The sequence below is a fragment of the Rissa tridactyla genome, chromosome W (genome assembly GCF_028500815.1).
Source record: "Rissa tridactyla isolate bRisTri1 chromosome W, bRisTri1.patW.cur.20221130, whole genome shotgun sequence".
Classification (NCBI taxonomy): domain Eukaryota; kingdom Metazoa; phylum Chordata; class Aves; order Charadriiformes; family Laridae; genus Rissa; species Rissa tridactyla.
The window spans coordinates 10903072-10926213 of NC_071496.1; the positions used below are offsets into that span (position 1 = coordinate 10903072).

Here is a 23142-nt window from a genome sequence, read left to right on the forward strand (position 1 = left end):
AATGATATTGGCCTTCCTCCAGTCCTCAGGCACCTCTCCTGTCCTCCATGACCTTTCAAAGATGATGGAGAGTGGCCAAGCAATAACATCTGCCAGCTCTCTCAGCACTCGCGGGTGCATCTCATCAGGGCCCATGGACTTATGGATGTCCAGTTTGGCCAAGTGGTCTCTAACCTGATCTTCCTCTACTGTGGAAAACTCTTCCTCTCTCCAGACCTTCCCCCTTGCCTCCAGGGCCTGGGATTCATGAGGGACAGCTTTAGCAGTGAAGACTGAAGCAAAGGTGGCATTCAGTAGCTCTGCCTTCTCTGTGTCTTCCACCACTAGGGCGCACATCTCATTCGTTAGTGGGCCTACATTTTCCCTAGTCTTCCTTTTTCTATTGATATACTGAAAGAACCTCTTCTTATTGTCTTTAACTGTGGTGGCCAAGATGAGTTCTGATTGAGCTTTGGCCCTTCTAATTTTCCCCCTACACAGCTTCGTTATATCTTGATAATCCTCATAAGTTGCCAATCCCTTTTTCCAGAGAATGTAAGCTTTCCTTTTTTTCATGAGGTCCAGCCAAAGCTCTCTATTTAGCCAGGCTGGTCTTCTTCCCCGTCGGCTCGTTTTTTGGGACTTGGGGATGGCCTTCCCTTGTGCTTTTAAGAGTTCCTCCTTGAAGTAAGACCAGCCTTCCTGGGCACCTTTTCCCTTCAGGACTGTCCCCCAAGGGACACTCTCGACCATGCGCCTAAGCAGGCCAAAGTTCGCCCTTTGGAAATCTAAGGTGGCAGTTCTGCTGGCTCCCCGCCTTGCTTCACCAAGTATCAAAAATTCTATCATTTCATGATCACTCTGCCCTCCAGTCTTTACATCCCCTACAAGACCTTCTCTGTTAACAAGCAGCAGGTCCAGTAGGGCACTTCCCCTAGTTGGCTCCCTCACCAGCTGCGTTAGGAAGTTGTCTTCCACACACACCAGGAACTTCCGGGACTGTTCCCTCTCTGCTGTGTTATATTTCCAGCAGACGTCTGGGAAGTTGAAGTCCCCCACAAGAACAAGGGCAGGCGATCGTGAGACCTCTGCCAGCTGCTTATAGAATATTTCATCGGTCTCTACATCCTGGTTGGGGGGTCTATAACAAACTCACACCACGATGTCTGGCTCATTGGCCTTCCCCTTAATTCTTATCCATACACACTCAACACTGTCATTCACACTGTTAAGTTCCAGACATTCAAAACTCTCCCTAACATAGAGGGCCACCCCGCCACCTCTCCTTCCTTGCCTATCCCTTCTGAAGAGTTCGTAGCCATCAATCACTGCACTCCAGTTGCGCGTGCCTTCCCACCACGTTTCTGTGACGGCAACTATATCATAGTTTCCCTGCTGTACAATGGCCTCCAACTCCTCCTGTTTGTTGCCCATGCTGCGTGCATTCGTGTAGATGCACTTCAGCTGGGCTAATTGCCTTGCCACTTTATTGGGGGGACAAGCCCTTATTCCCACCTGTCCGCGCTCAGACATTTCTGCAGTTGCCAACCTATCACTACTCCTCATGTCTTTGCTAGCACATGGGTCATCATCTCCCACCTCCACTGCGACAACAGGCTGCAAGACCTTGCTAACACTTTTACCCACCAGCACTGGCATGCTGCTCCCAGGCACCACTTTAGTCACTCTGGTTACATCCCTGTCCCCCTTCAAAGCTAGTTTAAAGCCCTATCATGAGTCCTGCTAACTCCTGTCCCAGAATCCTTCTTCCCCTTTGGGTTAGGCTTTCCCCACTTGTTGCCAGCATGCCTGGTGTCCTGTATATCAATCCATGGTCAAGGTAAACAAAGTTCTGACGGTTGCACCGGTCCCTGAGCCAGGAGTTAATCTGCTGACTCTTCCTGTTCATCCCCTCATCAATCCCTGCAACTGGTGGGATAGAGAAGAACACTACTTGTGCTCCTGATCCCTTAACCAGCCGTCCCAGGGCTCCGAAGTCTCTCTTCATTGCCCTTAGACTTCTGGTAGCTATCTTGTCATTACCTACTTGAAATATCAGCAGTGGATAATAATCTGAGGGCTGAACCAGGGTAGGGAGTTTCCTTCGTATGTCCTTGATCCTGGCCCCAGGGAGACAGCTGACTTCCCTGTGGGATGGGTCCGGTCGACAGATAGGGCCCTCTGTTCCCCTCAGAAGGGAGTCACCTACTACAATTACCTTTCTTTTTTTCTTGGTTGAGGAGGTCCTGAGTCGTGGGGGTGAGTGATTAGCCCTGTGACATTTTCCTGCTCTTCCCAAGCCTTTCTGACATGGGTTGTCATAGGAATCCATGGCTCCACCCCCTGCCATCACGGCTCATTGCATGCCCCACAGTTGCCGGGGAAAGCCGTGATGACCCCGTGATGCCGATATGTTTACCAGAGCTAGTTGGGAGGAGAAACCTATGCATCTGCGTGGGTTAAGGAGAAGCTTGGGGGACCTTCCAAAACTGAGTGGGGCTGAGGGTGAACCCCAGCACCAGGTCCCATCTGGCAGGTGGTAGTAGGCACGTAGAAAGCTGTAATGAAATGAAGAAGGGCAGAGTGAAATTTTGGATGCTTGTGACCATTTTCTGCACGATCATTCCCACAATCAAGGTTCTTTCTTTTCTCTTTGCTCTGGGAAATGCCACAGAGTCAGATGAAGAATTTGGGAAGAGAGTGTGGGTTCCCTGTGCAGAGTCCAGTAGTGAAATCTGTGAACAAGGTAAGAACAAGGGGTTATTACTGTGAAGGTTTTTGTTTCTTCCTTTTCCCCTTCCAATCCCATTATTTCAATGTTAGACACGAAATTTAGAATGTGCATAGCACAGAAACTGATATTCCAAGTACTAAACGAAAGAGTCTAAAAAGATCAAGCGAAATAGAGCTTCTTTTTAATGCACGCCATTATGATGGTTTGGGTTTTAGAACAGTTTGTATTGTATCCAAATGATCTATGTGTGAATATTTGTTACCAACCTCCTGACACCAGGACCTAATTAGGAAGTAAGAGCCTTAAATAGGCCATTTGTGTAGTGAGCTTCCATATGTCTCCTTGCACAATTTATTTGCTTCACTCAATTCAGATATAATGAGAATGAAACTCCTAGAACTGCCTTTGACTCTGAGGCTCTCATCTCCTCTGCAGTTATAGCCCACTATTAAGAAGATAATATCCATTTCCTTTTGTTCAGAAAGAAAAAGCTACTGTACTGCTACTCTTATGCCAGATAGCCCACTTCTCTATTTCTGAGTTTCCAATGGAAATAGAATGAGAAATGCCAAAACAACCTGCAGCCAAAGAAAAATGTGATGCTGTGAGAGAAAGCACAAAGCAGGTTAGGGCAGGATGATCTTGAAGGAATACTACCTACTATATGTACCTCAAAACCCTGCTGAAAAGCTAATGTTGTTGTATTTCAGTCAATGTATAGATGCAATTTGAAGAAATCTGTGTTGGTTCTGTTTGGCTTTCTTCCTTCTAGGATGTGAGGAAGGGGGAAAGGTTGTTTGAATATTAGTTTTGAATATTTAGCTCAGTCAGGACCAACATGCTCTCTGGGACTCTCTGGTCATGTTATGTTGCAGAGCATGTTCTTTAAGTATGGTTTCAGAAGATATCCTTTATTTCCAAACACCTCTTACATGCAATGGCTCCATCCCATGCTTTAAGTGTCCCGCTTCGTTCTTTTGCTCCCATCATCCTGAAGTCAGTGAAACTTAAGCGTATGATTGAGTGCCGTTTTCTACTGGGATGAACTTTAACAAGTGATCAAGGTTTTGGGGTTTTTTCCTCCTAAATCAGGGCCTTATTTAGTTTCCCAGTGAAAGACGATTCCACTTGCAATGATTTTGTTTATAATAATTCACTTGCATGTTCCCTTCCAGGAATTGTCATTGCCTTCCAGAAGGGAGGTTAGTTCTGGTTCCCTCGCCGTGATAATTATAATCAGACCTGTCAGCCTTCACACAGTCTACGCTTATCGCTTGCATTTAGGAGGATTTATCCTGAAGCCTATTACCAGTGCTGCTTCTTAGGGAAAAATAGTCAAATTTTTTTCTGCTAATCTTTGATGGCTCTCAGCTTTGAGAGCACGGAGAGGAGCAAAATGACTGCCAGTTGCAGTTAAAGAAACTGTCTGTTGGTCCTGGTGTAGAGCTCTGCATCTGGAAAGCCAGGGAGTGGGTGGATAGTCTGGGAAATGCTGAGGGGTTTAATTCAGTTGTGACAACTCTTCAGGCATGCAGGAGATGCAAAACAGTGTTTTTTCCAATGGTAATGCTCACAGAAGCTAGCTCTGCAGACCTGCTAGACGAGGGCTTCAGGTGGCAGGTGGTTGTTGGCAATGGTATCCTCTGTCCTTGCTGTTTTGGGCAGCCATCTGTGGTTTTACCCACGTGAAGCTGCTTGGCTGCAGAATGGCCAGAGAAGTGGCTGCGGTCAGTGCTGGAGGCAATGGCTGGCATCCAGGGATGGGCGCAATGCAGGACAGATGGACCCACTGACACTGGTACACTGCAGTACAGCGGTGACCAACTGGTCAATGTGGTGGTGGTGGTGGGTAGGATGTGGTTCGGTGTTTTATTCATCCCAGGATGTTTGAAAATTGTCCACCCTAGTGTTATTCACTGGGAAACACATTGCCCCATTTACTAGATTTCCCCTCATTTTCACTCCGTTATTCCTATTGATATGCTAATAAGCCCCCTTTCTTTGGTTTTTGTTTTTTGCTAACTTAAATTAACAAAGATGTAAGAAGTAATTTTTACCATTTCATTAGTCTAAATGAGTGATGTATCATTCAGTTTTTCATATGTTATCACCATGCTCTTTGCAACGTTCTCAGAGATTTGGGTCCCTTGATTTTGGCAGAATTTGAGGATGGTCAGCACTTTATAGCTTTTGTAGCAAAGGAAATAGTGGGACATTGAGAACTCTTCCATTCTCTGCAGTTATGTATTTACAGTGTGCAGAAATACGATTTGCCTTTGTTTTATTTAAATTTACTGGGAACTAGAGATTTATTTATTATGTGTCACTCCCTGAAGGAAGATAAATGCCACATAGCAAAGACTTCATCTATTATACAAACAGATTTGAAGGCTTTGCTATTGCATACCTCTGCCTGCTGCATGGAGTAAAAATGCCTTCGGCCGAATAGAGACAGAGCGATACTTAGCAGTAGCATCTTATGACCTTTTGATCAGCTGAGATCTCAAGCCATATTAGTGGGCAGATTATGATGTGATGGAAAGAGGACCAGGAATAGCCTTTTTATCATGAGATCCTTCCTGTGAATATCCTTCTTCAGTATATTCAGGTGGTTAATCACTAGGGCCAGGACAATAATTTGAAAACAGGGGAGTGAAATACTGGTACAGGCAATCCAAACACGCCTGGGTTTGCCAACTGCAATTGGATATTACAGCCTACATTTTCTCCCTAATATTCTATCAAGGATGTGGGTGACCCTGCAATATTTCCTATCACTAATAACCCCATTTTGGCAGAAAGATCTCAAAATGGACCCTGAGTCCTTGGACCGCAGGGGAGCTGCAGTCCCCGAATCGAGGGTGCGCACATCGTGAATATGGATATCTATCTGACTGCAAAGGAAAACATTCACATGGAAATACCTCTGTGTCATTTTTGAGATAATAACAGTAATTCTTAAACCTATTTCAACCCTTTTTAGGAAAAAAAATGTAGGTTTTAAAAAATGCACGGCCCTGATAGTATTTCGCTTTTTACGGAGAAACAAGAACAACCTTTACATTGATCTTATCTACCTGCACAGGATTACTCCTTAAACCTCGACCAGCAGTCGAGGTGCTAAGAGGAGCTGGGCTTCTGTACCAACCACTTCCGAAGCAGCTCAAACCCCTTCATACGCTACCAATATCTCTTTTTCTGTTGGAGTGTAGCGGGCTTCGGATCCCCTGTATCCCCGACTCCAAAACCCTAGGGGTCGACCTCGAGTCTCCCCTGGTGCTTTCTGCCAGAGGCTCCAGGTAGGGCCGTTCTCCCCAGCTGCGGTGTAGAGCACATTTTTAACATCTTGTCCTGCCCGGACTGGCCCCAGGGCCACTGCATGGACTATTTCCTGTTTGATTTGTTCAAAAGCTTGTCGTTGCTCAGGACCCCATTTAAAGTCATTCTTCTTCCGGGTCACTTGATACAGAGGGCTTACAATCAGACTGTAATCTGGGATATGCATTCTCCAAAAACCCACAATGCCTAAGAAAGCTTGTGTTTCCTTTTTACTAGTTGGTGGAGACATAGCTGCTATTTTGTTGATCACATCCATTGGGATCTGACGGCATCCATCTTGCCATTTTATTCCTAAAAACTGGATCTCCTGCGCAGGTCCCTTGACCTTACTTCGTTTTATGGCAAAACCAGCGTTCAGAAGGATTCGGACTATTTTACTCCCTTTCTCAAAAACTTCTTCTGCTGTGTTTCCCCACACAATGATGTCATCAATGTATTGCAGATGTTCTGGAGCTTCACCCTGTTCCAGTGCAGTCTGGATCAGTCCATGGCAAATGGTGGGGCTGTGTCTCCACCCCTGGGGCAGTCGATTCCAGGTGTATTGGATGCCCCTCCAAGTGAAAGCAAACTGTGGCCTGCACTCTGCTGCCAAAGGGATTGAGAAGAATGCATTCGCTATATCAGTCGTGGCATACCACTTGGCTGCCTTGGACTCCAGTTCGTACTGGAGTTCTAGCATGTCCGGCACGGCAGCACTCAGCAGTGGTGTGACTTCATTCAGGCCACGGTAGTCTACAGTTAACCTCCACTCTCCATTAGATTTTCGCACCGGCCATATAGGACTGTTAAAGGGTGAGCGAGTCTTGCTGATCACTCCTTGAACCTCTAGTTGACGAATCAGCTTATGGATGCGAATCAGAGAGTCTCGGTTAGTGCGATATTGCCACCGATGCACCGTTGTGGTAGCAATTGGCACCTGTTGTTCTTCGACCCTCAACAACCCCACAACAGAAGGGTCCTCCGAGAGACCAGGCAAGGTAGACAACTGTTTAACTTCCTCCGTCTCCAAGGCAGCTATGCCAAAGGCCCACCGGTACCCTTTTGGGTCCTTAAAATACCCTCTCCTGAGGTAATCTATACCAAGAATGCATGGAGCCTCTGGGCCAGTCACAATGGGATGCTTTTGCCACTCATTCCCAGTTAGGCTCACTTCCGCCTCCAGTACAGTCAACTCTTGGGATCCCCCTGTCACCCCAGAAATACAAATGGGTTCTGCCCCTCTATAGCTTGATGGTATTAAAGTACACTGCGCACCCGTGTCCACTAGAGCCTTATACTCCTGTGGGTCTGATGTGCCAGGCCATCGAATCCACGCAGTCCAATAAACCCGGTTGTCCCTTTCCTCCACCTGGCCAGAGGCAGGGCCCCTCTAATACTGGTCAGAGTATCCATTACTCACTTCTTGCATAAATGACTTGGAAGTTCCTTCAAGAGGATCAGAAGCAAGATCAGGCCTTCTGCTCTGTCTGGGGAACTGCCCGCTGGAGACTGGGGCAGCACTTTTCCTGGAGGGATCCCCTTTTGTGGTTGTCCTTCCTTGCAACTCCTGTACCCGTGTCCGCAGGATCCAAGTAGGTTGTCCATCCCACTTCCTCATGTCCTCCCCGTGGTCACGCAGGTAGAACCACAGGGTGCCTCGTGGTGTGTACCCTCTGTACTCTCTCTCTTGAGTGGGGAAATGCCTGCTTCTAATAGCTGAGATGCTGGCCCATACAGATGGGGAGTAGGACATATTCTCTTCAAGTTGCTGGACCTTCCGCAACAGTTTCTCCACAGCTGAGATGAGGGGGGAAGAGAGACTTTCTTCAGATCGCCAGAGCCGGCCAGCCACCTCATCCACCGTTGGTCCCTCTTCACCTTTCCATTCCATTACTGCCAGGGAGTTGGCATATGATGATGGTGCGCTCCGAACGAACTTCCGCCACATGGGCCTTGTGCATTGCACCTCATCAGGGTCTGTGGGTAAGTCTGCATTGTCCAAGTCATAATAAATCATCTCCCACATGGCTAATTCTCTCAGGTACTGGATACCTCTTTCCATGGTAGTCCACTTGCTTGGTTGACATACAACATCCTCACTGAAGGGGTACCTCTCCCTAACGCCTGACAGGAGTCGTTTCCAGAGGCTGAGGGCTTGGGTCTTCTTCCCAATTGCCTTGTCAATGCCGCCTTCCCTAGACAGGGATCCCAGCTGCCTGGCCTCCCTACCCTCTAATTCCAGGCTACTGGCCCCGTTATCCCAGCACCAAAGCAGACAGGTGACAATGTGCTCGCCTGAAAGTCGGCTAAAATCTTTTTGCATATCCTACAGCTCGCTCCTGGATAGGGATTGGGTGATTATCTCTAGTTCTGCCTCTTCCTCCTGTCCTTGTGATGGCCCTGGTTCATCATCATCTCTTACTAAGCGAACTGATTTCTTTGTGTACTTCTTCTGTATGGGGGCAACTGATACTGGCATGGGTTGATTCCCTGGTTCAGTGGCAGTGGCTGCCACGGGGGTTGGAGTAGCTGCAGTGGCTGCCACAGGGGTTGGAGTAGCTGCAGTGGCTGCCACAGGGGTTGCAGTAGCCACAGTGTCTGTCGCAGGGGTTGCATTAGCCGCAGTGGCTGCTGGTCTGGTTTCCATCTCTTCCCCCTGAGGGTGCTGCATAATTCTGAGCAGTGCCTGGTAGATAGTCCTGACCCACTTCAATCCTAGCAGCCTGATCCACCTGCTGGTTGTTCTGATGTTCCTCCGTGGCCAGACTCTTGGGCACATGGGCGTCTACATGGCATACTTTCACAACCAGATTCTCCATCCGGGCTGCAATATCTTGCCATAGGTCAGTAGCCCAGATGGGTTTACCTCTGCGCTGCCAGTTGCCCTGCTTCCACTGCTGTAGCCACCCCCACAGAGCATTTGCCACCATCCATGAATCAGTACAGAGATTAAGTACTGGCCGTTTTTCTTGCTCTTTCTTACACTGATTTCTTTGTGTACTTCTTCTGTATAGAGACAACTGATACTGGCACGGGTTGTTTTCCTGGTTCAGCTGCAGTGGCTGACACAGGGGTTGCAGTAGCCGCAGTGTCTGCGTCTGGTTTCCATCTCTTTCCCCTGAAGGTACTGCATAATATTGAGCAGTGCTTGGTAGATACTGGCCAGGGCCCAGCACAGTGCGGTGAGTTGTGCCTCTCTGGAATAGCCACAGCATTTTCCCTTCAGATATTCTACCACTTACTTTATTAGGGTCCTGTAATTGTTTGGGGGTGAAGTCCCAGACCATTGGAGGCGAGAAGTTCTCTAGGTACCTGCCCATGTTCTCCCACATGCCATGCCACCCCTGACTATCCAGCCTCGGGGCAGATCTCTGGGTGGTAGTCTTAAATAGTCGTTTAACCCTAAACAAGACCTGGAACGTATTCAGAAGACATAACAGTAGGAACATGCTGGTTTCAGCATCCCAAGGATATTGAAAATTCTCAAAGGCTGTCATACCTGACCCAAAGGAGAAAAGGGAGGCAAAAGAGCTGGGGAAAGTGTCCTCCCCCGTTTCCCCCACAGACTGGGTGTAATTATTAATAAATTCTGAGAGACGGTGCCCAATGTACGGGCAGGACAGCAATACCACATAAACACCCCAAAATAGCTGTCTGAACAGTGATGTTATCATATCATAAACAGATATCGCACAGGACAGCAGAATGATAATCCTCATCCCTCTTCCAGACACGATAAACAGCGTTGCAGGGAGTACATATGCCATATAGGAATTTACATAACACAGCCATGAGAACAAACCAAGCAACATGGTGACCAGTGACTATTTACCTAATACAATAAATGCACACAACAAATTCATTTTAACAAGCTCTAGTTGGATTCTGTCATTATCTCAACCCTTCGAGCCCCACGTTGGGTGCCAAAAAGGACTGTCGTGGTTTAGCCTCAGACGGCAACAAAGAACCACGTGCCGCTCCCTCAGGCCTTCCTAATACAGGAAGAATCGGAAGGAAAAAAAGGCAAGACTCTTGGGTTGAGACAAAGGCAGTTTAACAGAACAGCAAAGGGAACAAGAAAACAACAACAATAACACGGACAGAGGAATATACAAACACGATGATGGAACCACCGCTCCCCGCCACTCGCTGACCTGACCCGGGATGCCCCAGCCCGCTCTAAGCAGTGACTTCCTGCCCCCTCCCCCACCCCACCCCCCACCACCACCACCCCGGCAGCTCAGGGTGGGCATGGCTCACATGGCATGGAATACCAGGAAGAATTAACCCTATCCCCACCGGAACCAGGACAATTGCTTACACAGAAAATCTCAAATTGTTATGGCAGTTGGATTAATCCTTTCAAAATGGCTCATTTCTGCTTTTATTCTTAAGATGCAAGGCACGGCAATTCCACCAAAACCTGTGAGATTTCTGGGACTGTATACCAGAGTAAGTCAGAACAGGATTTGGCCCACCTTTACCCACATCTGTGCCCCTCAAGAAATGAGTGATGTTCTCGGGTCCTCCTTTCAAAACACAGAATGCTTCACCAACATTGGAATATGACTCAAGCAGTAACTGACTCATAAATGATGCAAAGTAAGTACTATCACAAAACAGGTCTCTGCCCTATAAATTAAGGGCCGCTGTTCCACAACTCCTAGGTGTCCCACAGAGGGATGCGCCTTTCCTCGGGCATCTAAAAATGAGATGCCTGAATGTGAATGAGTCACAGAAGGCTTCCTTGATAGTCAATGGAGAGGAACAGGTACCCCAGAGGACAATTTGTGTCGCACTAAAACAGGCATCTAAGGCACATCAAATAGATTGCTCCCTGGAGATGCTTATTTCTTACTGTTGACTAAAAAGGGAGTCCAGGGTGACCAGTTCAGCCTTAGGCATCTAACTTCAGACATCTAAAGTTGTGTGAAATGAATCACACCCGTAGAGGGATAAGTAGATCATCTATCTTTTATATGCCATAGAGCTTTAATTTTTACCCAGTTACTCACTCTTTTGTTGAGCCCAATAACTTTTGTCTAAAACGTTTCCTCCAGAGAGGCCTTCAGTCTTGAAGACATCAAAAGATGAAGAATTCATCACTTCCCCTGACCCCTTGCTTTAATGATTAACCACTGTCACTGTGAAAAACACTGCTGTTTCCAATTCACCCTTGGTTAATATTGTGTTTCCCTCTGCTATTTTGAAGAGATTGCTTTATTTCTTCTCTGGAAGCGCTGATGCAGTTTCAGATCACCAGGTCTGAAGGCTAAGTGGTCCAGCCTTTCTTCCCTTTTGAAAATAAAGATCTTTGTAGAGACTTCTACCCACCTAGCAGAAAACCTGCTTCATTTTTATGTTGAACTAGGACATTCTTTAATAAGACCGATGTCTTTCCATACCCCAGCTTCCCAGGGATCTGAAAGAATGATGGAAATATTAATAAATTATGTCTCAGCATCTCTTTAAATAAATATTGTTATGCACCCATCAGGAACAGAGAAACTAAAGGGCAGAGAGGACGAGTAACTGACTCAGATCTAGAGTAGAGATGGGAGCAGATCTCTTCTTTCCTGATTTATAACAATGTCTTTTAAGCATTGGATTTCAATTAGCACTCTGCCACCTTTAGTCATACCTTGTTTCTTTTCTACTGCAATGGGACATGGATTGGATAGGGGAAGTTTTATCTTCAGTGCTTCATTTACAATAACCAAGGAGAAACTTTTTGTTCTCTTTACACTCTTTCTCCAAAAGAAAAGGTTTCCAGTCTCTGATTTGGGCTCCATGACATTACAATATGTGTGTGTTGCAATAGTCAACAAGTTACAATCATCATCTGAGATATATTTTGATGGGCTTCACTTATTTTTACCTCTACATCAGTAACCACACCAAATCTCAGACAAATCTCTGCATTTAATGAAATGGGCATTTGCAGATAGAAACTGGGCAAGGAGGAGGGCAGTTACCCAAATTGCTAGCAAAAATGCAAAGGGCTGTGTGTATACTAAATGTATTAGAAATAGCCCTTCAACCCAAGTGTCTGTATTCTCTTTATTTGATTGCCATTATTTATATCATCATAGATGAGGAGCCTATTGCACCTTGCACTGCACAATCAAATAACAGAAAAGATAATCCAGATTTCTGTTTTCATAGGGCTCCATTTACTACAGCCAAAGTGAAAGAATATTGTTGAAAATATCTCCATATAAAAAAACCCCATGGCTATATATAGATAGATGCTAGATGGAGTTAATCATATCATGCAGATAACATGTTTCTGTGATCAGCTTCCAGATGCACCTAGTAACAACAGTGTTCCTGCCAATTTTACGCCTTTCAAAGTATTTCATAATGGACATGAACAGGAGACATCCTTAAATATAAACATGTCTCCTGGTCTTCGTTTCTGTTATCTTTATCTTACAGTATTCTCTTTACCTCATATTTATTGCAGCTGTGTACTTTGTTTTTCCTACTTCAAACTGAATACTCCTCCTGAAGGAAGAACTCAGCAACTTTAACACATCTTGTTATCACTATGCATGTCTAGAGCAGAATATGCTGTTATAAAGTTTCCCCGCCCACAGTTTGGATGATATGGTGACCTAAGAACACTGTGATCAGAGTCAGGGTAAGATGTTGTTGTATGTGTGCACACGCACACACACACTCTTCCAAATACTACTACTACTTATTATTATTATTAATTTTTTTCATATATGTTCCTTAGTACATTTAGGTTTTGAGGAACTGGCTTAAATGGATAGTGAAATTGTTAAGTACCTGCGAGACAAAGTTGGAACCTCGTTGGGTTTGTTTTTATACCAACCATGCCAGAGCCTGACACTGAAACCCTGTGAAATTACTTTTTCCAGACTGTCCAACCAAAACATAGATTTAGAAATGTCCACATACCTTCCCAAAGTGTTGAGCATGCTTTAGATTAAGGTCATAATAAAAGTACTAGTTTTATTATTCCACAGTTTCAGCAGATGGTCTGAACTATTAAAAATCAATTTGAGCCTATTAAGAATGTCATCTATTCTGTTTCCAGACAATATCACAGCAGTTCAACCTCATTACTTATCTGTCACTATGAAAAGGAGCTAAGCCTTCATCCATCACATCCAGCTACTTTTTGTGCAGAATTCTTAATCTATTTTTCTTAGAAACTTTTTTTCTGCCAAATTATTCCTCTCCTTTAAGTTCCACAGCAATGTGGGCATCCATTCCCTATTCCCACACACAAAAAAATTATATGCTATATATCTAGTCTTCATGTATCACATTTTCCAAAGAATCTCAAAGTACATCACAAAGGACAAATGTATCATTATACCCATTACTCAGACGAGACATCTGAGGTATGTGGTCATTTGTCTACATAATTTAACACATTTTGTGATCTCTGAAGGTAAATAAAGAAATCAGTGCTGACACAGCACAAGCTTCATTTTTTAAATCATACAGGCTCCCAAAAATTCCAGGACTACTGTCAGCTCTTTTTTTCCCATTTGCTGGACTAATTTCTTAAGCCAATCATTTTTTAAAATAATTTCCAAATAATTATTTCCAAATTTTGCCTTGGCTCAAAGCTATTTTTCCTTGGAAAATATGAATAGCATTTCTGCAAATTCTCTTCACTGACTTTTAAAATCTACACAAGTGAATCTTTAGAGCATATATTTTATTTAATTCAAGGAATGAGTGGTGCTTCACACTGCATCTTAATTAGCAAAGTCATTAGTAACTTATTCCTAAGTTATTAAAAATGCAGCCTGATCTTTGGAGGCCCTGTTTTGGAGGTTCGAGATTCAGATCCATATTGTATACTCACATCTTTCTTTTCTCTCTTTTATAAAATTAGCCACAAACTAAATAACTGCCATTTGACTATGAACAGGATTTAAAACTTCAAGGGATATCCAGATACATTCATTTTATCAATCATGTTTATATAATACTTAATTACATCTAACCTATTGAAATAAGACTATCATCAACATCCATGACTACCATATTGATTCATGCTTATGGACAGATGAGAAGTAATCACTAAAGGTACAGTCATCCAACATGTCCTCATGTGACTGCAGCTGTGATTTACTTTATTGCATGAATTCAGAGGGCGAAAAGGAAAATTTTGATTGCGTTAATCACATTAGGAGAAAAAATATGTAATACATATCATCTATCTATTTTTATATGATAACATAGAAAGAGACACTTTAAAAAAAAAAAGAATGATGCTTTGAATTCACTAAAGAGATATATTTGCCGATATCTAATACAACTGCCACTTTAGGGGAATATGGCTTTTTTCCCATCAGAGAGAAAACCTGGAAACATGAGAAGCATCAATCAATACCTTCAGTTGCTTGAGAAAAGAGAAAAGACCACTTCCTTTTCTGCTATGTTCTACCTCCTCCAAGCTCAGGAGAGGTGTATCCCAACAAAGAAGTAGTCAGGCAAAAATGCCAGGAGGCCTGCATGGATGAACAAGGAGCTCCTGGACAAGCTGAAAAGCAACAAGGAGGCCTACAGAGGGTGGAAGCAAGGACAGGTAGACTGGGAGGAATACAGAGAAACTGTCCAAGTAGCCAGGAAGCAGGTTAGGCAAGCTAAAGCCCAGATAGACTTAAATCTGGCCAGGGACATCAAGAACAACAAGAAAAACTTCTATAAGTACGTCAGGGGTAAAGGCAAGACTAGGGAAGATGTGGGCCCTCTCAGGAAGGAGACAGGAGAGCTGGTCGCCCAGGATATGGAGAAGGCTGAGGTGCTGAATGACTTTTTTGCCTTGGTCTTCGCTGGCAAGGGCTTTGACCATACCGCCCAAGTGGCAGAAGGTAAAAACAGGGGCTATGGGAATGAAGAACTGACCACTGTAGGAGAAGATCAGGTTCGAGAACATATGAGGAACCTGAAGGTACATAATTCCATGGGACTTGATGAAATCCATCCGCATGTCCTGAGGGAGCTGGGGGATGATGTTGCTAAGCCGCTTTCCATTATATTTGAAAAGTCATGGCAGTCTGGTGAAGTTCCCGCTGACTGGAAAAGGGGAAACATAACCCCCCTTTTCAAAAAGGGAAAAAAGGAAGACCCAGGGAACTACAGGCCAGTCAGTCTCACCTCTGTGTCCAGCTGTGTTCAGCTTCTTGTAGCTCAGAGGGACCCATGAAAACAGGCTTGCTTTGCCTTAGGCAGCTCAGCACAGAAGTTCCTATGGGATGTCTTACGGTCCTCCAATGTAGCATGGTCAGAGCATATGGCAACTGCTTGAGGTGGGATGCTTTTCTTGTGGTATGCAATTTCAAGTTGCAGATGTTGAAGATGTGGTATCAGGCAGATGACAGTGGTGTGGGATGGGAAAAAGAGGACAGTGGTTTGTTTATGAAGTTAAGCTGCCCGTGTATAACATCTTTGTCATTTTAAACACATAACATCTGATTCCTTGCAATTATTCTTAGATTGCGGACAACAGTATTCTCCAGTTTCTCACTGAATAAGAATGATATCATGAACCATCAAAAGATTATTGTTATAACCAAACTTAGAGCCGTACACATCCCTTCTCCTTGCTGGAAAGAGGTGATCTTGGGCAGGAAAAGGGGAAGAAGGACATACGTCATGCCAATTTCTTAGGCTGCATCTGTCTTAAGCAAGTTAAGCAGTGTCTGGGAATGTAGCTCGTCACGGGAGTGTGACTGGGTATACTCAAACTACTAGACCAGACCTTGGCATGCTTTTGGTCCACAACAACTAGCAGACTCCTAAATCATTCCTAAGCATGGATCAGGGTTCATCCCAGTGAGCTGTTTGCATTTAGCTGCTGTGTTAGGGAAGCTAAGACATGGTTGTGAGCAGAGATACGAACTGTTCTGTGCCAGTTGGCCTCAATGCCTGGGAATATTTCTGGGCACATTTAATTTAATACTGGTTGAAAAGGCTCAGGCCCAACTGAGAAACCGGACTCCATCATCCTAAAATTCATTTGTCAGCAGTGGGAGAGAGAGGGGAGCCACCATCAGAGGCTGATTCAGCCTCCCTTGGTCCTGACCTCTCCAAATCATAGATGGCAGCCAAGGCAGCTCAGCGTACAGGGTTCAACACACTAATAGCAGACAAAAGGCTATATTATGCCAGAAAAAGGCTATGTATAGTTCAGGTGCATTTCCTGCTTATTTACTAGTCACTTCCTCTGCCTCTCCGAGTTCATATTAAAAGAGTTTTAAGCCATTCAGTTGATCTTTCTCGCAACAGCGAGTGCCACGAGTTATTTTTCTTCACGGAAAGTATTTCTTGCTCCCTCACCATAGGAAGGCTCCTTTTTCAATAGGTTCCAGCCATAAGACTGGTGTTCTATATAATTTCCTTTTAATGGTTTGGTGGCTGGTAGTTAAATGTGTCCATAGGAGACAATTGTAGACTTATATATAATAAAATAGCTCATGAAAGAATCTAGCATTATGTCTTCCAGTATATATGTAAGTAAACCCTTTGATAAAGAAAGTTTTATTTTGAGTTCGCCCTATCCAAATATATATATATATATATTTTATATATATTTATATTATATTTGAAAAGTCATGGCAGTCTGGTGAAGGTCCCACTGACTGGAAAAGAGGAAACATAACCCCCATTTTCAAAAAGGGAAAAAAGGAAGACCCAGGGAACTACAGGCCGGTCAGTCTCACCCCTGTGAGATCATGGAGCAGATCCTCCTAGAAACTCTGCTAAGGCACATGGAAAATAAGGAGGTGATTGGAGACAGCCAACATGCTTTCACCAAGGGCAAGTCATGCCTGACAAATCTGGTCGCCTTCTACGATGGTGCCACAGCGTTGGTAGATAAGGGGAGAGCAACAGACGTCATTTACCTGGACTTATGCAAAGCGTTTGACACTGTCCCGCATGACATCCTGGTCTCTAAATTGGAAAGACATGGATTTGATGGATGGACCACTCGATGGATAAGGAACTGGCTAGATGGCCGCACTCAAAGGGTTGTGGTCAACAGCTCCACGTCCCAGTGGAAACCAGTGACGAGTGGCATTCCTCAGGGGTCAGTACTGGGACCAGTGCTGTTTGACATCTTTGCCGGTGACATGGACAGTGGGACTGAGTGCACCCTCAGCAAGTTTGCCAATGGCACCAAGTTGTGTGGCACGGTCAACGCACTGGAGGGAAGGGATGCCATCCAGAGGGACCTGGACAGGCTTGAGAGGTGGGCCCGTGCAAACCTCATGAAGTTCAACAAGGCCAAGTGCAAGGTCCTGCACCTGGATCATGGCAATCCCAGGCACAAATAGAGGTTGGGCGGAGAATGGCTGGAGAGCAGCCCTGAGGAGGAGGACTTGGGGGTGTTGGTGGATGAGAAGCTCAACATGAGCCGGCAATGTGTGCTCGCAGCCCAGAAAGCCAACCGCATCCTGGGCTGCATCAAAAGAAGCATGGCCAGCAGATCGAGAGAGGTGATTCTCCCCCTCTACTCTGCTCTCATGAAACCCCACCTGGAGTACTGTGTCCAGCTCTGGAGCCCGCAGCACAAGAAGGACATGGACCTGTTGGAGGGGGTCCAGAGGAGGGCCACAAAGATGATCAGAGGGCTGGAGCACCTTCTCCTAGGAAGACAGTCTGAGAGAGTTGGGGTCGTTCAGCCTGGAGAAGAGAAGGCTCCAGGGAGACCTTATAGCGGCCTTCCAGTACCTGGAGGGGACCTACAAGAAAGCTGGGGAGGGACTCTTTATGAGGGCATGTAACAATAGGACGAGGGGCAATGGTTTTAAACTAGAGCAGGGTAGGTTTAGATGAGACATTCGGAAGAAGTTCTTTACAATGAGGGTGGTGGGACACTGGAACAGGTTGCCCAGAGAGGTGGTGGAGGCCCCATGCCTGGAGACATTCAAGGCCAGGCTTGATGAGGCTCTGAGCAATCTGATCTAGTTAAATATGTCCCTGCTTAGTGCAGGGGGGTTGGACTAGATGACCTTTAAAGGTCCCTTCCAACCCAACACATTCTATGATTCTATGATTCTAAGTTGTTTGTGCAGCTGATATGATACTGTGAAACCGTAGATGTTTCTTTCACAACTGACCAAGAACTGAATGCATTCGACAGGCCTGTTTCAGATTAGAAGCCACAAAGGCTCCCAAGTCCACATTCCTCTGGATTTTTCTCTTAACTCCACATAGTCTACAGTTAGACTACACGGCAGCACTCAGCAGTGGTGTGACTTCATTCAGGCCACGGTAGTCTAGAGTTAGCCTCCACTCTCCATTAGATTTTCGCACTGGCCATATGGGACTGTTAAAGGGTGAGCGAGTCTTGCTGATCACTCCTTGAACCTCTAGTCGACGAATCAGCTTATGGATGGGAATCAGAGAGTCTCGGTTAGTGTGATATTGCCACCGATGCACCGTTGTGGTAGCAATTGGCACCTGTTGTTCTTCGACCCTCAACAACCCCACAACAGAAGGGTCCTCCGAGAGACCAGGCAAGGTAGACAACTGTTTAACTTCCTCCGTCTCCAAGGCAGCTATGCCAAAGGCCCACCGGTACCCTTTTGGGTCCTTAAAGTACCCTATCCTGAGGTAATCTATACCAAGGATGCATGGAGCCTCTGGGCCAGTCACAATGGGATGCTTTTGCCACTCATTCCCAGTTAGGCTCACTTCCGCCTCCAGTACAGTCAACTCTTGGGATCCCCCTGTCACCCCAGAAATACAAATGGGTTCTGCCCCTCTATAGCTTGATGGTATTAAATTACACTCTGCACCCGTGTCCACTAGAGCCTTATACTCCTGTGGGTCTGATGTGCCAGGCCATCGAATCCACACCGTCCAATAAACCCGGTTGTCCCTTTCCTCCACCTGGCCGGAGGCAGGGCCCCCCTAATACTGGTCATAGTATCCATTACTCACTTCTTGCATAAATGACTTGGAAGTTCCTTCAAGAGGATCAGAAGCAAGATCAGGCCTTCTGCTCTGTCTGGGGAACGGCCCACTGGAAACTGGGGCAGCACTTTTCCTGGAGGGATCCCCTTTTGTGGTTGTCCTTCCTTGCAACTCCTGTACCCGTGTCCACAGGATCCAAGTAGGTTGTCCATCCCACTCCCTCATGTCCTCCCCGTGGTCACGCAGGTAGAACCACAGGGTGCCTCATGGTGCGTACCCTCTGTAGTCTCTCTCTTGAGTGGGGAAATGCCTGCTTCTAATAGCTGAGACGCTGGCCCGTGCAGGTGGGGAGTAGGAGATATTCTCTTCAAGTTGCTGGACCTTCCAGGACAGTTTCTCCACAGCTGAGATGAGGGGGGAAGAGAGACTTTCTTCAGATCGCCGGAGCCGGCCAGCCACCTCATCCACCGTTGGTCCCTCTTCACCTTTCCATTCCATTACTGCCAGTGAGTTGGCATATGACGATGCTGGGCTCCGTACAAACTTCCGCCACATGGGCCTTGTGCATCGCACCTCATCAGGGTCTGTGGGTAAGTCTGCATTGTCCAAGTCATAATAAATCATCTCCCGCATGGCTAATTCTCTCAGGTACTGGATACCTCTTTCCATCGTAGTCCACTTGCTTGGGTGACATACAACATCCTCACTGAAGGGGTACCTCTCCCTCACGCCTGACAGGAGTCGTTTCCAGAGGCTGAGGGCTTGGGTCTTTTTCCCGATCGCCTTGTCAATGCCGCCTTCCCTAGACAGGGATCCCAGCTGCCTGGCCTCCCTACCCTCTAATTCCAGGCTACTGGCCCCGTTATCCCAGCTGCCTGGCCTCCCTACCCTCTAATTCCAGGCTACTGGCCCCATTATCCCAGCACCGGAGCAGCCAGGTGACAATGTGCTCGCCTGAAAGTCAGCTAAAATCTTTTCGCATATCCCGCAACTCACTCAAGGATAGGGATCGAGTAATTATCTCTGGTTCTGCCTCTTCCTCCTGCTCTCGTGATGGCCCTGGTTCATCATCATCTCTTACTAAGCGAACTGATTTCTTCGTGTACTACTTCTTCTGTATGGGGGCAACTGATACCGGCACGGGTTGGTTCCCTGGTTCAGTGGCAGTGGCTGCTATGGGGGTTGGAGTAACTGCAGTGGCTGCCGCAGGGGTTGCAGTAGCCGCAGTGTCTGTCGCAAGGATTGCAGTAGCTACAGTGGCTGCCGCAGGGGTTGCAGCAGCCACAGTGCCTGTCGCAGGGGTTGCAGTAGCTACAGTGTCTGCCGCAGGGGTTGCAGTAGCCACAGTGCCTGTCGCAGGGGTTGCAGTAGCCGCGGTGGCTGCTGGTCTGGTTTCCATCTCTTCCGCCTGAGGGTGCTGCATAATTCTGAGCAGTGCCTGGTAGATACTGGCCAGGGCCCAGCAGAATGCGGTGAGTTGTGCCTCTCTAGAATAGCCACAGCATTTTCCCTTCAAATATTCTACCACTTTATCAGGGTCCTGTAATTGTTCAGGGGTGAAGTCCCAGACCATTGGAGGTGAGAAGTTCTCTAGGTACCTGCCCATGCTCTCCCACATGCCGTGCCACCCCTGACTATCCAGCCTCGGGGCAGATCTCCGGGTGGTAGTCTTAAATAGTCGCTTAACCCTAAACAAGACCTGGAACGTATTCAGGAGACATAACACTAGGAACATGCTGGTTTCAGCATCCCAAGGATATTCAAAATTCTCAAAAGCTGTCATACCTGACCCGAAGGAGAAAAGGGAGGCAAAAGAGCTGGGGAAAGTGCCCTCCCCCGTTTCCCCCACAGACTGGGTGTAATTATTAATAAATTCTGAGAGACGGTGCCCAATGTACGGACGGGACAGCAAAACCACATAAACACCCCAAAATAGCTTTCTGAACAGTGATGTTATCATATCATAAACAGATATCGCACAGGACAGCAGAATGATAATCCTCATCCCTCTTCCAGACACGGTAAACAGCATTGCAGGGAGTACATAAGCCATATAGGAATTTACATAACACAGCCATGAGAACAAACCAAGCAACATGATGACCAGCGACTATTTACCTAATAAAATAAATGCATACAAAAAATCCAAGGCAAGACTCTTGGGTTGAGACAAAGGCAGTTTAACAGAACAGCAAAGGGAACAAGGAAACAACAACAATAACACGGATAGAGGAATATACAAACACGATGACGGAACCGCAGCTCCCCGCCGCTCACCGACCACACCCGGGACGCCCCAGCCCGCTCCAAGCAGCCACTTCCTGTCCCCTCCCCCGGCAGCTCAGGGTGGGCATGGCTCACATGGCATGGAATACCAGGAAAAATTAACCCTATCCCCGCCGGAACCAGGACACTACTGCAACCAAAGCATAATGTTTCATTATCTTTTCTTTCATTGATGTCTTTTTATGCAGAAGGTGCTCCGATATAATATATGTTTAAACATATTACGCAAAATATTTTCCTTCAAGAATAACTCAAGTGTTTGGTCACAGTGGGGACAAAATTATTGACACAGTTTGGCACTTATTTGGAAACATGACCTTAATCTGAAGGTTTCAGTGAAGAAGTTATTTTCCCCACATGTTTCAGTAAGTCAGATAAGTGAATTATATTTTTGACATGTTAAAGATTTTCCATTTTAGACGAAGGAAGTGATATCCCAGTTGTGTCACTGGAACTCAGTGTCCCATGTTGCTTGTTAACAACTGTAGATTTATTGTTTCAGTGTCCCAGTTTGCTCTCAAGTATCAGTGCACTGCTACATACCAAATAATCAATACTTCTGTCAGTTGAGTATGTCCTGGAAATACAGTATTACTGTTAATATTGATCCACACAGCAGAAATCAAGGCATTAAACTTTGCAGGAATTACTTGCTAGAACCCTGGCTTTTACTTGCAGACCTTGAAAACCGCTATGATGTGCTATCCCCCAGGGACCAATGTTTTCTGCACGCCCTCCTTCCATGTATAGTAATAAGCACTAACATAAACACAAGGGTATCAGTGCACACACGACCTGCAGATATGATGCATATAGTTTCATTTCATCCTTCTGTGGTTTCTGGGTGCAGCAAACCAGTTGCAAAGAGCGCTGGTAAAATCAAGATGCATCAGCTCTGGTATCCTCCTCTAACAGTGCAGTGCAGCAGCTTGGCTGGCCAAAATAATCAATGTCCCAGTGTGCTCTTCTTCATGGGAAGAGTGATATGGTCTGCGTACGGATGGCTTGAGACCCCTGGCAACCTTCTCCAAGCATCGTGAGCAATGTCATTAATGAAGGCTCATGTGGTTTGCTTGCGGAGGTGACTTCAGACTCAAGTTATCGGTCGGGAGGAAAAAAAGCCCTTAAATATCGAGGTGTGCTGGCAGAGTCAAAAGCATCCATTCTTTGCTCTCCTGCCCCCCCACCCCAGCTGCCAGGTTGCCTTGGGAGGAAGAAAATGTGGTGCTCCCCATTCCCACGTGTGCTTTCACACACCCCCTTATAAGTTTGGCAGTCTTTGCCATATCTGTAATGGTTTCGCAATGAAGCTGTGAATGAAAGTTTGGCAGAATGATTTTACAATTGTCAGTCTTCCCAGAATCACCCCAGAATTTCATTTACTAAGATACAAGCATGATTTCCTATAAGCTCTTTTCAGATTTTACTATACCCAGATAAATTAAATCAGTATTTTATCTATGTTCCACCACAATTAGTTGGCACAATATCCTTCATATAGGAATACTATAGTTCTGGTCTCTTGTATTTGAGCAGCAGCTGCACTATAAGATGCTACCGTCACGGATAGTGTTTCTTTAATAAGTGTCTCTACTTCAGTAATGAGTGCTGGGGAGAAAGTAACCTGGATGTGAGCTGTGCATAACCTTGCTGAGGATAAGCAAGGATGTGCAGGCGTTTAGGAGAAGGGAGTGGCTCCACTATGCCACCATGGCTGGGAAAAGGTGCAGGACGATGATGGAAGGGTAAAAACAGGAGCCTCAGATGGCTGGAAGGAGTTCATGAAAGCCCCCACTGAGGTGAGGGAGGAAAACATCTTTCCTTACACATGCCTTAGGAAGAGGGAATCAGGAGAAATGGTACTTTCTGCAGTGCCTTGCTCCCCTCAGGAGCTTCCCCATTAGGAAAGTGGC

At 45.9% G+C, this 23142-nt stretch overlaps 1 protein-coding gene across 1 annotated transcript in view; it reads left to right on the forward strand.

The window, feature by feature from the left end:
• LOC128902112 (SET-binding protein-like) overlaps positions 1–23142 on the forward strand; it is a 321291-nt gene that overhangs the window by 123997 nt on the left and 174152 nt on the right. Inside the window, exon 3 of the mRNA XM_054184502.1 lies at positions 2654–2725. Within this exon, the coding sequence (XP_054040477.1) occupies positions 2654–2725 (72 nt within the window). The remainder of the gene's footprint in view (positions 1–2653; positions 2726–23142) is intronic.